At 35.3% G+C, this 17,462-nt stretch overlaps 1 protein-coding gene across 1 annotated transcript; it reads left to right on the forward strand.

The window, feature by feature from the left end:
- Window positions 1-6,112: 6,112 nt before the first annotated feature.
- On the forward strand, window positions 6,113-7,698 carry LOC113491826. The gene is made up of 2 exons (XM_026868997.1): window positions 6,113-6,652; window positions 7,128-7,698. Exons 1-2 carry the CDS (start codon window positions 6,131-6,133, stop codon window positions 7,632-7,634), a joined length of 1,029 nt encoding a protein of 342 aa, XP_026724798.1. The 5' UTR covers window positions 6,113-6,130; the 3' UTR covers window positions 7,635-7,698.
- Window positions 7,699-17,462: the final 9,764 nt, after the last annotated feature.

The raw sequence follows: 17,462 nt of genomic DNA on the forward strand, positions 1-17,462 counted from the left end.
TCATAAAACAGTTTTGATTCTATCAATTAGAATATATCGCATAAAATAAATTATTTAGACTTTATTATATTTATAATCGATATTGTTCAATATTAATGGGTAATTCTTAAAATTGGGTTTGGCGCGTAGTAACGGATAGATCGTAGTTAATACACTGGTCAGCAAATAAACCGAGCCACCCGCTACCTAGGAACTCTGATTCGATTTTCTCAAAAAGTATGAAACTTACGACTATCAAAGTTTTACCTACAAAAAGTGCGTTTCATGGTGATTAAAATGACTATAAATTAATTCGAAAGTACTGTCAACTCACATTGTAATCAAGCAACAAACACAATGACATCGATTTGCTCTGTTTTCACCAGAGTTTGACATTAGCGTTATTTTTCTCTACAATGAGGGAAGTCGGAGAATTCTTATCATTTCTTTAGTTTTTATCCATCGTTTGCTCAGACGCGTGTGTTTTTGCTAGTTTTTTCGATTAATAATGGATACAACACCTCAGGAAGCAGCTCAAGCTGTAGCATTACTTCAAGCAGGCATTGCGCAACGTGAAGTCGCTCGAAGGCTTCGAATCAGCAGATCTTCGGTGCAACGAGTTTACAGACGATACCTAGAGACTGGAGCATTCGATCGCCGTCCAGGTACGGGCAGACCTAGGGCTACATCAGCAGCAGATGATCGTTATATCCACCTTACTGTTCTGCGAAATCGCCGCCTCAACGCAGTTCAAGTCCAACAAAGTCTGCGTGACCAACGCCAAGTGTTCGTAAGTTCTGATACCGTCAGAAGGAGACTTGCTGAACGGAACCTGACACCAAAAAGAGCGGCAACAGGCCCACTTTTAACGGTAGCACACCGTCGAGCAAGACTTGAATTTGCTCGAGAGCATAGGGATTGGACGTTAGAGGAGTGGAGTAATGTACTCTTCACTGATGAAACCAGGGTGAGTCTACATGGTAGCGATCGACGTCAAAGAGTATATCGTCGCCCTGGAGAACGTTATTCTCAGTGTTGCATCGAGGAAACTGTTGCTTTTGGAGGAGGATCTGTAATGGTCTGGGGCGGCATCTCGTTAACAGCACATACAGCGTTAGTTTTCATCGAACCGACGGGCCGTACACGTGGACTGACTTCTCATCGCTACATTACTGAAATCCTCGAACACCATGTGGTCCCCTACGCAGGATATATCGGACAGGATATGCAATTGATGCATGATAATGCACGGCCTCATGTTGCGCATGTAGTGACCCAGTATCTACGCGACGTCAGCATTCGTACGATGGACTGGCCAGCTCGAAGCCCGGACTTGAATCCGATAGAACACTTATGGGATGAGCTGAAACGTCGAGTTCGAGCCCGGGTACCTGCTCCAACAAGGCTTCCGGAGCTGCGAATCGCTATTGAAGAGGAGTGGAATACAATTCCTCAAGATTTTATCGTCAGGCTCGTAAGGTCGATGAATACAAGGATGCTGGCAGTTATCCGAGCAAGGGGAGGGAATACGGAATATTGATCAATAACTTTTTTTTATTCAACTTTTGTTTTTGGCTTTAATTTTGTTTTACACTTTATCATTACTAACGATTGTCACGACTGGAAAACGACTCTTCTTTGTAAAATCCTTAATAAACTCTGAAATATTGATTGAACCATAATGAGTTTCCTTTCATTTTAATCACCATGAAATGCACTTTCGTTGGTACAACTTTGATAATTGTAGGTTTTTTAGTTTTTGAGAAAATCGAATTAGAGTGCCTAGGTAGCGGGTGGCTCGGTTTATTTGCTGTCCAGTGTATATTCACAACATTGTAAAATTTTAACTGATTGATTTGTTAATGTCCGTATCGTATGGTAGGTACTTATGTAGGATTACCGTTCGTGGAGGTTATGAGATTGAAGGAATATAGAGTGCACCTGTGTTTACGCAAATACTTGTGCATGTGCATTATAACATATCCTGCGTATATTAGCTTTAGTCTTTGTTGACCGAAAAAAGGACGTTATTATTACTTTAATGTCCGTAATTTTGACATGTCGTTTGTTCTTCTTTTGCTAGAATAAATTTAATGACCACTGTGTTTCTTCGTAGGTAAAATGGCTTCGAACAACTTCCGAGAATTATATAATTTTCACTTAGAAAATTAGTACATATGGTAGTAAACACTGACGTCTGCCACGATAATTCTGTGCGGAATACTGAGCTGAGCACAAGTACGTTAACTATTGAAATCGAACCTGAGGATACTAAAAAATCTGAGGATGAAATTTTTACGGATCGTCAGGATATCGCTTCATCACAGGACGTGGTTAATGCAGATTTCTCATTAAACTTGTCATCAGCTGCATTGGGAGATATACGAGTTTCAGATTATTCTTTTTCCAAAGATGAAAGCTTTGGTTTGTTGTGTAATGAGACACTGACACATTCTCTTATGGGCAGTCCAGTTGCTGATTTTGGCACAGAAGATGAACCTACCACCTCGCAAGGTCTTCAAGAGATCGAAAACCAGAGAAGTAACGAAAGCTGTCCGGACGTAGATAATGCACCAACAACATCGAATAATCAAATTCTAGTAACTGATTCAGTTATACAAAATGAAGATAATGAAGCCGCAAACAGATTAGTGTGTGATGCTTTAAAGGGCACAACAAAAAAAGGAACACCAAGAATTAGGAAACTGTATACAGAATCTACAAACACTAGAAAAGAAGCAAAAAAACAAAAAAAAAATGAAAAGTTCTGTGTTAAACCAGCATGCACTACGTCTTGCAAAAAAAAATGTGGAGAGAAATTTTCAGAGTCAGACCGTATGAATATTAACCAACAGTTTTGGGGACTTAATTACGAAAGTCAAGGATATTATATTCAGTCATTAATAAAGAAACAACTCGTTAACAGACGCTTACAAATTAGTACCTTATCTCGTAATAATACGTTCAAATATTTTTTGGAGAAAGCGAATGAAAAATTTGAAGTGTGCAAAATATTCTTTTTGACTACTTTGGGTTATAATAAAAAAAATGACCGGCGAATATTAGATGCTATAAAAAACCAGGCCTGCTATCGCACATTATCGGAGAAAACATGCACCAAACAAACGATACTTACCTAGTGATCTAAATGCGACTTTAATGTTTAAAGACTTCCAAGACAAATTCCCTGATATCAAGGTTTCTTATGAATTATACAGACATTTTTTAAAAAAGGACATGAATATTTCTTTTACTCTTTTGGGCAATGAAGAATGCGAGGACTGTGAAAGTTTTAAGTTACACCAGCCCACATGTCAAGATTCCGCATCCTGTGATACCTGTATATCATATAAACTACACAAGCAAAAATACGAGAAGTCACGGAAATGTTATCAAGAAGATGTTGATTTATCGACCAAATTCACAGAAAAAGCTTTTTATTCAGCAGACTTGCAAAAAGTCATCATGTTGCCACGTATTGATATATTTAAAGCTGTTATTTTTTGTCCCAGAATAATAGCTTTCAACGAGAGTTTTGTACCTTTGGGGCCTACTAAGTCAACCTCTCAGCCATTCGCCGCAATATGGCATGAAGCCATATCAGGACGAAAACAAGAAGATATAATAAGTGCTTTTAGAGCGTTTTTCATCTGCAAACGCGACAGTACTGACATAGTAGTATGGGCCGACAACTGTTCCAGCCAGAATAAGAATTGGGCATTTTTCTCATTTATTATTCAGATAATTAACAGCTCTTTGATATGTGCCAACACGATTACCATTAAATATCTTGAATCAGGACATACTTTTATGTCAGCCGATAACTTTCACCACCAGGTTGAACAACAATTAAAAAGAGCAAAAAAAGTTTATGATTTCTCAGACTTCATTGATTGCATTCAGTTAGCTAATTCCGGAAAAGTAACAGTGAAACCTATGGAAGTTACTGATTTTTACAAGTATATTGATCATTCATCGCAGCATAAATTGAAAAAGAGCACAAATCGGATATATTTGAAAGATATTGTTAGTGTCGAGGTGCGTAGGAATAATTTTAATTTATTTGTAAAGACCGAACATGATGGTGAACTCCGAGAAATAGGGTTCCTAAAAATGAAACACATAAAGTCTCATTCAATTCCCGATCCCATACAAAATTCAAGTCCTAGGGGTATCACTGAAGCTAGAAAATCTGCAATTATTTCAACGCTCACTAGAGTTATTCCAGAAAATAGACTACCATTTTGGCAAAACTTGCATACCAATGACAATTCAATTGATCTAGTTAATATTTTAGATGTAGATGATTGTGATGAGTAAAGACTGAACTTGCATTTAAATTAATACATTTTAAGACTTACAAAGTGCCATTATTAGCTCTAAGTTCTTTATTGTTTTAGTTTTTAGGTGGGAGCTGAGATCCCTATTTGTTTTTGTTTGTAATCGGGAGCAGCAGTCCCGTTTGAAGCATAACGTTGATTATATGAATGTTGATTGTTTTATAAGTTTATATGATTAAAAGCCTACTAGACCTTGTGAAGGTCTCTAAATAAAAGTATTCGAATTTTATTTTTTTTATTTTTACACACTATCCTAAATTCAAGGGTCTAAAATATTTTGTACTGCATGTATATAATAGTATTTATTTTGACTTTACTATTCCTTTTACTAACACAAAATGCAGTAAAAAGTATTTGCTAGACATGAATGCAGTAATAAGCACAAATACTGCATTTCACTTTGTGATAGACTATAAAGTCCATTAGTAACACAAGGTTGAAATGCAGTAGTCAACTTTATAAATAACCTAAACCAAAATTAAATATTTGAAATTAAAATATATAATGCATAGTAATAAAATATACGTATTAGTTACAAATTTAAATACATTTGATTTCCAGACGACTAGAGATAACAAGAAATCATTTAACCGCGTTTTTCTCGAAACCGCGAAATTGCAAGTACTGCATTTACGATTACGACGGCAGAATGGTAGATCGTCATTTTTGACACGTGACTTAACTTTAACTATGCAAACAAGATGGCGATTTCTGTTGTGTGGTGTAGATCTGTGTTTGTTAATTTAATGATTTTATGCCTAAAAAATGGAGGACTTAATGAAATTTGTGAGAAAATGCGACCCAAAAGAGACAAGGAAACGATCTGTGAATAGGGCAACCTGGAAACGTGAGATTCTACGCGAAAAACGGTACGTGATTCATCCTTTAAAATCAGCATCAACATTAGCAAGAATGGTATTATGCAGTAAGTATCTATGGAATATAAAACTGCAGCAGATCTATTTTAATATTTTTTTATTATTCTTGTAAATATGAAAGTTTACTTTTATATATCTTTTGTAAGCATGTTTAATTGTTATGCATCATTTGAAGTGAACCATAACCATTAACTTTTGTTAATGTTATGTCAATGTTATTTCAAAATATTATTTCGGTTTTAGGTACAAACCCTCAAGCTTGCCGCAGTTTCCGCAGTGTGGACACAATCAAAAGGCGTTTCGATGTAGTGAATTATCATGTCAAGATATAAGAAAATTTTACAAGAATTTCTATACGTGTGATACGAAAGTGAAGCAAGACTGTTTTATACTGAAATATTGTAATATATCAGAAGCCAAAACATTAAAACCCAACAGTAAAAGAAAAGTTGTTATTAAGTATTTTATACTTAGTAAAAGCGGGACCAAAATACCGGTTTGTCAAAAAACTTTCATGAGAGCACTAATAATAAAAAAAGATCGAATACAGGGAGTTATGAACAGATTTTTAAGTAGCGGAGATTAAATGCCAGAAGAGAAGCGTGGAGGTGACAGGAAGAGAGAAAAATATGAAGCAAAAAGATTATCCGTCGAATGGTTCATCGAATTCTTTCAGGGACAAGAGAGTCACTATTGCCGTTCGAAAAGTGCCAATAGAATATATCTTGATTCAGGCTTGACAATACTTAAAATGTGGCGTATGTATAACGCTGCCCGTGACGAGGATTTGAAAGTTAAAGTTTTTTCAGGCATGTTATTAATACTAAGTATAATATAGGCTTTGAGAATCCTAGGACAGACGTGTGCTCAACGTGCATTGAACTGTCAGAACGCATAAAAACGGAAAGGGACGCTTCAAAGAAAAACGTACTTATGGTCGAAAAAAGAATTAATCGCCTCAAATACAAAGCTTTCTATGCAATATTGCAAGAAGAAAACGAAAATCTTCAAACCATATCCTTCGATTGCCAGAAGAACCAGGCGATGCCCAAAGTACCGGATCAATCTGCCTACTACAGTAGACAGATCAACTTTTACCACTTCGCCATTGTTGTGGGAAATTCAAAGGCTAAACTGAATAAAAATAACATTCATTCCTACTATTGGGATGAAAGTTCACACTGCAAAGGTAGTAATGAGATAATTAGCGCAGTTTACGATTTCCTGAAAAATTTTGAATTTGGAGATACAATAAAAATTTTACGAATAGTGTCTGACGGTTGCGCCGGACAAAATAAAAATACAGGTATGATAGCGATGCTCGGTAAATGGTTGTACACAGAAGCCCCAACAAATATCAAGAAAATAGAGCTGATCTTCCCTGTTGTAGGTCACTCCTTTATACCTCCAGACAGGCTGTTTGCCAGAATTGAGAAAACACTGAAAACAAAGGAAGTGATAATCTTTATAATAACTATCGTGAGACTGATTCATTATTAAATGATGTAACGGTTTACTCACGCGTATTTATCGGGGTAGCCCGACTAGTTTCGGACCCAACCGGAGTCCTTTCGTGAGAGCATTCACTGCCACCAGCGTGGAAACCAGCACTGAATGCTGCGTTATGTCATACGAAGCCAAGCCTGGAAAGCGACGCGGTCAGCATAGTATGCACTGACTCAGCCAGTACGGGAGCACGGACGATGCCAATGACGACAGCAGACCCCCCACCCGCGCCACCGGCGTCGCCGGCCCCACCGCCGCTCACGGCGCGGGCGCGACGCTACGCAGCGAGATGCGCGGCCGCTGACGTCAGTTCGACTCGCGATCCCGCCGCGTCTGCTCATGATTAAGGACTCCGGTTGGGTCCGAAACTAGTCGGGCTACCCCGATAAATACGCGTGAGTAAACCGTTACATCATTTAATGAAGTGATAATCTCTCCATCCGAATATGCAGCTGTTTTAAAACAAAATGGTATGTGCAAAGATCTAGCATCAATTCCTGTATTTGATTGGAAAAAAAGTTACGAGTCCATCATTAAACCTACCACGTCTTGGCATTTTCAGTTTATGAAAACAAAAAGATTTTTTATTACAAGAACGAAAACAGAAAACATTTTAGTACAGGGTGAAGAGACGTACAGAAACGAAATACGCCAAAAAAAGACTATCACAAAAAACAATAAAAATATCACCATGATATCTCCTCAAATAATCCAGCCAAATCGTGTTTACATAAAACAAGCTAAAATTCAAGACGTCGACAGACTTCTTAAAAAACACTATGGAAATGATTGGAGAAACTTGGAAGAATTGATTTTTTTTAAATCTTTAATCGAGAGAATGAGTACCGCTGAAACGAGAGACTTTATAAGATTGTCGGAAGAGACTGATTTGTGTGAAGCAGGATTTACGGATAATATTTGTCATGTTTGAATTTTTTATCCCCCTCTCTCTCTTTCATTTTTATTATATTTTTAATAAATACGTAAATTAAATTATAAAAACACAATAAAACATTGTATTTCATGCCTATAACAGATTTATCGTATTTTTTTAATATTATCAATCAAAAGAAATTACTTGATTCTGGATTTTTAAGAGATTTTAATGAAAGCGACATTTACCTACTATCTTACTGGTTGTTGATATTTTGTATAACACCATCCTTCACTAAGATTTTTTCAGTTGCAAAACCCACTAAAATGTTACATGTTACCATCAAATTCCTCCTAATTCAGGAGTGAGTTTCATAAGCCGCTAAAATAAAAGAAAAAACCTCCATATTTTTGTTTATTAAACTGATTCATTGCTGAAAAGGGATTTTGAAGTGTTGCCATGGTCTGTGCAATATGAACCCATATCGTACAAAAATGATTAATGTTTATAACATTTATCAACGACGAGAAGTTTTTACTAGTTGGTGAAAAATAAACAAAACTTATTTTAGTGGCTTTTGAAACTAGACGACTCAGTTAATAATTGATCAACCTGATTTTTCTTTTTTTTTTAATTTATTTTGACATTGATACGTAATTAGGTTAGCTTTATGATTAACCCTTAATAGGGCAAAGGACAATTGCTTACCACCTTAGCTTTTTGACCACAGAGCAAGGGTCGTTTATGGCACACTTTCGTAAATTCTATAATTTTAATGCGAAAACATCTATAAAACTTTTATTAGTACTGGCAACTACGCTAACTGTCAAAGTTTGCAAGATACAAACATTCAGAAAAAAGAATCATAATATTTTGACAATCGCCGGTGTTTGGCGCCAACAAATTGAAATTTTGTACTAAAAAGATTCCGGTAAGTGATTTTGTGATCTTGTTTAGGATAATTTATTATATTGACCTACATGACTCGTACAATAATTGTTGAAATGAAACTTGTGCTGATTGTACAATCATCCAAAACTCGGTGGTAAAACTCTTACCCATTTAGATCAACAAAGTAGTATTTGGTGGTAATATAGTTACCTTTACTCATTCGCGTACTTGTTATTTTAGGAGAATGTCAAACAAAAAGAAGTTATCTGAGTCTGAGATTATCGCCAGTATTCAAGAAGATGATCTCTCCGATATTGAAAGTAGTGACGAAAGTGACTCGGAGGAGCCAATTTTAGCCAATAGCGTACTGGATTACGACGATGAAGTTTCGCGAGGTCTTTCAAGAATATTTGGTGAAGAGCCTGAGTTGGAGCCGAGAATATTGCAGAATTTTGAAGATCCTCCAGGACCCCGTGTTTCTGTAGAATTTCTGGAAAGCTTTGAACCAGTAACTGAAACACCGGTGAGGGAAGTAAGTACGCTAATTGACTATGATTCAAACGTCGTTATGGATGCTCTCTCTGAACCAAGTTGCTCAACTTCAGCTCAGTCTAACTTAGCGCAGCCTAATGAGGCGGTAAGCGCAGACATAACATCTAGAAGACCTATTTGTGTGGCTCGTAACTGGTCAGATAAGATTCCAAACCATAGCATACCAAAGTTTGATAGAAAGCTGACTGTAAACATGCGCGTCACACATAAAACATCGCCTATTGAATATTTCGACAATTACTTCCCTCATGTTCTGGTAGAGTTGCTAGTAGAACAAACAAACCTTTATGCAGCACAAAGGCAAACACTTCACTGGAATCCAACATTTCCAGCCGAAATGCGTGCATATCTTGGTGTCCTAATCATGATGGGTCTTCACCCCTTACCTGATGTCAATCTGTATTGGTCAACGGATCTTTTTTACAGAAATCCTGATATTGCCCAAACTTTCACTCTAAAAAGATTCAAAAAACTGACTGAAAACATTCACTTGAATGATAATACTAAAGAACCCGCAAGAGATACGCCAGATTATGATAAGCTTTATAAAATACGGCCTATGATAACGAAACTAAACGAAATATTCCAGACTCAATGTTCCCAATCAAGCAATCAATCGGTAGACGAAAGTATGGTAAAATTCAAGGGTAAAAGCACACTCAAACAGTACATGCCCAAAAAGCCCATCAAAAGGGGCTACAAAGTATGGGCTCGGTGTGATGCTAAGACTGGATACATGTATTTTTTCGATATATATGTTGGTAAAGCAGACGAAAATGCATCAAGTGAGGAAGGCTTAGGATATAATGTCATAATGAAACTATGTCAAGGTGTTCCACGCAATACTCTTGTAGCTTTCGACAACTTCTTTACTGGCCTTCCGCTTATGAATGATTTGCTGATAAAGAAAGGAATATATGCCGTTGGTACCGTGCGCTTGAACAGAAAAGGCTTACCAGAAAAGTTGTTGCCCAAAAATAAACTCAAAAAGGAAAAACTTGAAAAGCACGAGTTTATGTATAAAACCAAAAGTCCAGTTTCTGCTATACAGTGGATGGATACTCAACTAGTGAGTATTTTGACAACAGCACACAATCCTAAATCTGTGTCTACCGTCAAACGAAGACAGAAAGATGGTTCCAAGAAGGATATTACTATCCCCACTGCTATTGCTGAATATACTGTGAACATGGGAGGTGTGGATCATTTTGATCACTTCCGAGCCTCGTATCCAATCGGCCGAAAATCGAGACGCAACTGGTTGCGCCTATTTTATTTCATGTTCGATGCAGCTGTCATAAACGCGTACATAGCCTACACTCAAATACACAAGCAAAAAGTTCATACACATCGTGATTTCAGACTGCGTTTGGCTCGCAGTCTTATAGATGGATTCACAGTAAAGAAAAGAGCCACTAGTATTATTTTTAGGAACAAACAAGGCGGAAATTTCGGGGTACCCGCTGAAATCAGGTGCTCTTCTGTGCCACACTACCCAGAAGATCAAGGTAAATTTACTAGATGCCGATTTTGCAGCACAAAAAATACTCAAAAACGATCACGGATCATTTGCGGTGTCTGTAAAGTAGCTTTATGTACCACACCATGCTTCAAAAGCTTTCACATTGCTCCAGATGAAGAAGAAGTTATGGACTGTCGCAGCTCTGCTTCTAGTAGTTTAACGGGCTAAGGTCAATTAATTACCACCAAGACATAAACGTAAACAGGCAATGGTAAAATGATTACCACCGAATTTCGCGTAACTTATGATTACATATTTTTTAATTAATATTAATAATGTTAATAAGTGTCCTATTATACGAATAAATAATAGCAGAAAACCTGGTTTTTCAATAATTTTTATCTCCACCCTATTAACCCTTAACCAGGCTATGGATTGAGCATTTCCCACGTAGATTTTTTAATATTTTTAACAGGTTTTGGTAAAAAATCTACCCACAATCTGTCAAAAACGCAAACAGAAATATTACCAATAATAACACAAAAAAAAAAGTGGAACGAAACGCAAATGTCACTTTTGCAGCCATTTCATCTGTGGTCAGTCTCTGAACGAACATTTTTGTGACAAGTGCACCGTATTTTTAAACATTATGGCGAATCGGAGAAAGGTAAGTCGTACAATTTTTTGATATGTTGTAGAATTTGAGTTTTGCTAGTGATTTGTCCATAAATTATAGGTAAAAACTTCTAAAATATCATAATATAACGAAATAAAATATGTGGGGAACCATATGACCTAAGCCTGTGAATGCCTAATTTTTGTGGGAGTTATTATGTCCATTGCCCGGTGAATTGAAAACTTTACTTTATACTAGGTTTTTACCGCGGGTTTTATTTAGGATTTACTGACGGTCATTTATCAAAATATAAAATGTGGGTAGTGGTAAACTTTGTTCGTCATTATTTGTCAGTCTATTTTAGTTATTCTATTCTTATTTTTTGTTATTCAGATAATGAACGATCAACAGCTAGAAAGCATACTAAGCGAAATGTTTTCATCGGAGGAAGAAGAAGATGAAGACCCATATTTAGATTATGTCCCAAAACCATTCAACGAAAGACTGAACGAAATTCAGGGTATGTCAACCCGACAGTTATTACAAATGTTAGACGAAAATGCACATCAAGCACCATCCCGTGACTTGGCTGAAATGCTTACTCCTTCTGTTGACGAACTAAGGGTAGCTTTTGTTTCGTTTGCACCATTGCCTGACTTACCTGCTCATCCTGAAATGCTTACTCCTTCTATTGGCGAAGAAAGAGCAGCTTGTGTTCCGTTTGCACCATTGCCTGACTTAACTGCTCACCCTGAAATGCTTACTCCTTCTGTTGTCGAAGAAAGGGCAGCTTGTGTTTCGTTTGTACCATTGCCTGACTTACCTGATCACCCTGAAATGATTACTCCTTCTGTTGACGAACAAATGCCACCTTGTGTTCGATTGCCTGCACCATCCTCTAGCTCACCCGCTAACGTGCCAACTTATACTGATTTGCAAGTACGAAATAGAACATGGACTACACATGTTGAAAATTTTAACGAGTTCAAATTTGACAAATTACTAGAACCTACTAAACCATATAGCCTGCAGAGTCTCCCCATTGAATATTTCAGTAACTTATTTCCAGGTGAGATTATTCAAATGATCGTCGAATACACAAATAAATACGCGCGCATGAAACAAAGCAAATTCTGGCGTGACACCAATGTAAAGGAACTAAAAGCATTCCTAGCTATAATCATTCTAATGGGAATAAATCCTCAGTCTGATATAGAGCTTTATTGGAGCGCAGATCCTTTTTACAATAACATAGAGATTAGTGGTACAATGACATGCAAGAGATTTAAAAAAAATTTAGAAAATCTACATGTTTGCGACAATTCAACTCATTTGCCCCAGAATCACAAAGATCACGACAAATTGCAAAAAATAAGACCCCTATTAGATTGTCTCAACAGGACTTTTCAAGAAAATGCTACCAATTCGGAATCCCAATCAGTGGATGAAAGTATGATCAAATTTAAAGGGCGCGACAGTAAGAAATAGTACATGCCGGCCAAGCCCATAAAGAGAGGGTTCAAGGCGTGGTGCCGTTGCGATTCCAAGACTGGATATTTATATCAGTTTGATATTTACACAGGCAAAGACCAAGAAGCCAATGAGGAGGGATTAGGTTACAGAGTTGTAATGAAACTTGGAGGGAATTTACCACGAAACACACATTTGGTTTTCGACAACTTTTTCTCCTCTTTGGCTCTCATGGAAGCTCTTTATCATAGAGGTATTTTGGCAACTGGAACAGTGCGAATGAATCGAAGAGGCCTACCTAAAGATCTGCGTCCATCACGACCTAAAACACCTGAAGAACGAAGACAGGTCAAAGAAAACAAATTGGATCCTGGGGAGTTTACATACCGCTTTTGCCACCCCTGTGCTGTAATCAAATGGCAAGACACTAAAGAAGTTTATGTCTTAACAACCGCAGTTAACCCAACTAAAGTGGAAGTGATCCAGAGAACACAAAAGAACGGGCAAAAGAAAGACATGTTTTGTCCTACTGCGATCGCGGAGTACACAAGGAGTATGGGTGGTGTGGATCACTTTGATCACTATCGAAGTTCCTACTCAATTGGCCGCAGATCAAAAAAATCCTGGTTCCGGATGTTTTGGTTCTTGTTTGAGAGTGCCATTATTAACGCGTATATTTTATATAAACACAATAATCCAAATCGGAAAAACATACATCGCGATTTCCGTTTACGGTTAGCTAGAAGTTTAAAATCGGACCACATCTCAAACAAAAAACAAGATCCGGTGGTATACAAAAACAAAAAAGGGGGTGTTTTTGGAGTCCCGGATGAAATAAGGTTGGGGCAAAGAGGAAGTCATTTTTTAGCATTGTCCACATACAAACGGTGCCGCTTTTGTAGCACAAGGAAACAAGAAAAGCGGTCAAAGTATGAATGTGAAATTTGTAAGGTAGCATTATGCATCACACCTTGCATGAAATTGTACCACCAAAATCAGAATCCAGAAATTCTCCATTAAGGGTTAAGCTCAATTTAATATACAACTCTTTTATTATAACACTTGTTTTATTTTTTTATTTAATTATTTTCTAGTCAATGGGTAATTTTGAGTCCATTCTGAGAAATATATAAAAAAAGAAATCAGTCTTTCAAACATAAGTTTATTTGTAAGGACTCAATCCACATTTTACTAATCATTTCAAAATCTATAGCAAAATTTAACAATAATTGATGGCCAAATAAAACATAAGATACCTTCTTAGTAACCCCGGGCAAATATTTTGAAAGATCTTCCATTTTGTTAGAGAAATTACAGCTAAAACTTTAAACGCAATTATCTCAAAAGTAACTTTTTGTGGATTGAGTCCTTTCTGCTTAACTACGTCCAATTATTTTTAAGAACAAAAGTATTCTATTTGATTTTATTTTGTTACTTAATTAATGACCACAAGCTGTGCTCATTTTTCATTTAAGCATAGTATTTTTTGTTGATTTGTTTTTATAAAAATTTATACTCCGCCCCTAAGATGACCCACTGACCCATATTTTAAGGAGATGTTATAGTCCTGTCTACTATTAGTGCCATTTGATGTCTATTTTTAGTGTATGTGATTTTTGATGCTGTCATCTTTTGGTGTCTATGGCGAGGCCAAGAAAAATATAATTTTTAATTAAAAAAAGTATAGGTATTCAAGATTTTATATGAAAAAGTGAATATTTAAATGTAGCTAGAATAGTACAAAAAAAATGTAAGTCTCATTCTTGGGTAAATACATTTGATTTTTAAGAATGAAGTTTCATTTCTCCTTGAAGTGCTCCATTAGTGCTTTTACTATGATTAAGCGTGCGATATGATTTAACCTTTCGAGCAAAGAATACAGGAGACAATCAAAAGACCAACAGGCAAACCCCAACCAATTTATTCGACAAAATCGGACACAAACGAAACACTCTTGAGTAGCATGACTATTTTTACATCAGAAATACAAATGAAATAAATGAATGTATTTGATGGGTTTCAACAAGCCGTCGACACATAAAGAATAAAATAGAGAACAGAAACGAAGCAAAAACACGATACAATTAAGCAGTATAAGCACAGACTGCACAGATACAGATACCATAAGCCCAGAATTACAGCCACAGAAAATAAATAATGTTCAAATCCATTATTTGGCTTCGTGGCTTTTGATTTATGAATAACGATAATTATTTTTCACATATTTTGTATTAAATAGGAAAGCAATGTGTTATTGTGTTATAGGACTGTGCTATTTAGATATAAATGCGATACTGAACTGTAATTTAACAATTATTCCTGAAAAGGTATTTCAGAAGAGGACCGTAAACCATTTAAGTGGGACGGATATATTTTTTGTTCATTAAAACACAATGACGCTGATTTGAAAATGTGTTTGAGTGCTAAATAAAATTAACGAAAATTAAACTGCTTTAAAGTTTAGAATCGTTACATCATTTAAAGCCCGAGAGGTCTTGTGACGTATCCATCTTCGCCCTCAATGATATACACCGTACAGGCACCGGGAACGGAACCTACGTATTCGCACGGGTGAAACCGCAAGGCACACAACACTAGCTGTAGTGTTGTAAAAATAAAAACAAAAAAAAAAGTGAGATAATAATGTATTGTAATATTTGTAATGCAAATCGTCTGAAGTAGTACTAAAGTTATGTAATTTCTTTTTCATTTTTAACAAGGTCTACCTATGACTTCGCGTGACATTTAGCAAAAAGTTTGTATTATGTTTATTTAATGATGCAATGGTTTACTCACGTGAATTGATCGTGATTGTCCAACTAGTTTTGGACCCGACCGGAGTCTCTCGTCGCAGGATTAATCATGAGCCGACCCGGCGGGGTCACGAATTGAACTTAGAATAACTAACGATAGTTACTATAAAAATAAGTTTGTATTATGTTTTAACCCCTTATAATGTAACTTTTTTACTTTATAACATTTCATACAATCTACAATAGTAGTTATATATATTATATATATATATATATTAATTATATATATATATATTAATAAATATATATATTATAACTTTTATTAATATAATAATAAATATATATATTAATAAAAGTTATATATATATATATATTAATAAATATTATTTGCTTCGGACTCAATATTCATATACAAAATTCAGCTGACCCCTTTGTATCTTATAAAACCAATACACAACCAAAATAAAACAATGCAAGTTGGTTGTAAAACAAATTGCTCTTTTATTTAGCATAATAATACTACTAAAGAATATAACTAAATATCAGATCATTAACATAATGGGATATTTTGGACGGAATTGTATAATACCGTATATTTAAAATATAACTCAAAAATCTGTTTTAAATATATAATAATTTAAATAATGAGAGTGTATGTAATTAATTCAATATCAAGAGATTTGCAACATAGGTAAACTACACATAACGATTGCCCGATGCATGGAATATGCATATAGCATTAAACAATACAAAATTAACAATAATAATTTGATTACAACATCCTTCTGTTATCGTATTTTTACTACCTAATATTAAGTAGTTTGTCAAAACTTAAGTTAAGACCAGAATTTGGACGGAGAAAAATAATATTCTAACTATATTAACTATACTGATTTAAATTTATCAAATTCAGAAAATAATAAAATCAACACGAGTCATGAAATACGGGTAAATATACAATTTGGTAGCAAAATGGGAAATATTAAAATCGTTTAGGTGTTATTGCGATTTTAATGATGAATATGTTAAAAACTTTTTTTAGTTTTATGTAATATGAATTTAGGACGGATAAGGCACAATTTCGGATTTGCAGGATGCAAAAAGGCACGATTTTATTTTATCCAAGTTAAAAAGGCCAAATAAATAGGTTCTAAGTTATGATGATCTACAGAAATACGGGTGGGTTTATGTGTATTTACACTTACCTAAATATAAACTCATTCTTACACTTAAAACGGAATTAAATTCTTAAATATTTACGATAACATATTAAAATTGCATGTTATTATACAAGCTACGGTATAAAGCTGTATAATAATTTAACAAAATTTTAAAGTTTATTTTATCTTACAACACTTTGTGCTGATTTATGTACAAATATGCACTTTATACACAATAAGGTATTCAATTAAGAACTTTGTTCAAACAAAATATACAGATGATTGCAATGACTTTTAAAAGTAAATAAAAAATACATTTCTTATGAAATACGTAAATATATCGAGTTACGATGTGTTTATTGCGAAAGTGCAACAATTTCTAACTACATTCTTGATTGAATGAAAATATACATGTTATAACGTAATAATATGTATAATATAAAACAATAGAGGTTCCTATACTCAATTTGTAGGTACTTAAAAGACAAACAATCTCGGTGTCTTTATACCACATATTAAATAAATAAGCCACTCATGTTTGAGGGTATATTGAATTGGAAATCTTGATGATTTACATTGACTTTTTTTCGCGTTTTATCCTACAACTATTATAAAGGCGAAAGTTTGTAAGTATGGATGTATGGATGTTTGTTACTCTTTCACGTAAAAACTACTGAATGGATTTGAATGAAACTTTACCACAATATAGCTTATACATCAGAATAACACATAGGCTACAATTTTTGAGGTATCTAATGTGCGGTCGTAAAAAAACACATTTTTTGCGCTCACATTGCTAACACTGACTGAATCCTACAAGATAGATAGAAGGCAGGTATGAATTATAACTTATATCTTCTAACCACGCGGACGAAGTCGCGAGCAAAAGCTAGTTTTTAATAAGTTTTTAGTCAACAACAAGACACCAAGATTATTTATCTTTTTTAGAAGTACCTAAACAAATAGAGAATAATACATTAT

Source organism: Trichoplusia ni, chromosome 3 (genome assembly GCF_003590095.1).
Source record: "Trichoplusia ni isolate ovarian cell line Hi5 chromosome 3, tn1, whole genome shotgun sequence".
Lineage (NCBI taxonomy): Eukaryota > Metazoa > Arthropoda > Insecta > Lepidoptera > Noctuidae > Trichoplusia > Trichoplusia ni.

What these genes read in the sequence shown, in the direction of transcription:
- LOC113491826 (XM_026868997.1), top strand. Translation starts at nt 6,131, where the DNA reads ATGGTCGAAAAAAGAATTAATCGCCTCAAATACAAAGCTTTCTATGCA. An exon ending in AAACACTGAAAACAAAGGAA is followed by an intron (nt 6,653 to 7,127) that starts GTGATAATCTTT and finishes TCATTTAATGAA; the next exon opens with GTGATAATCTCTCCATCCGA.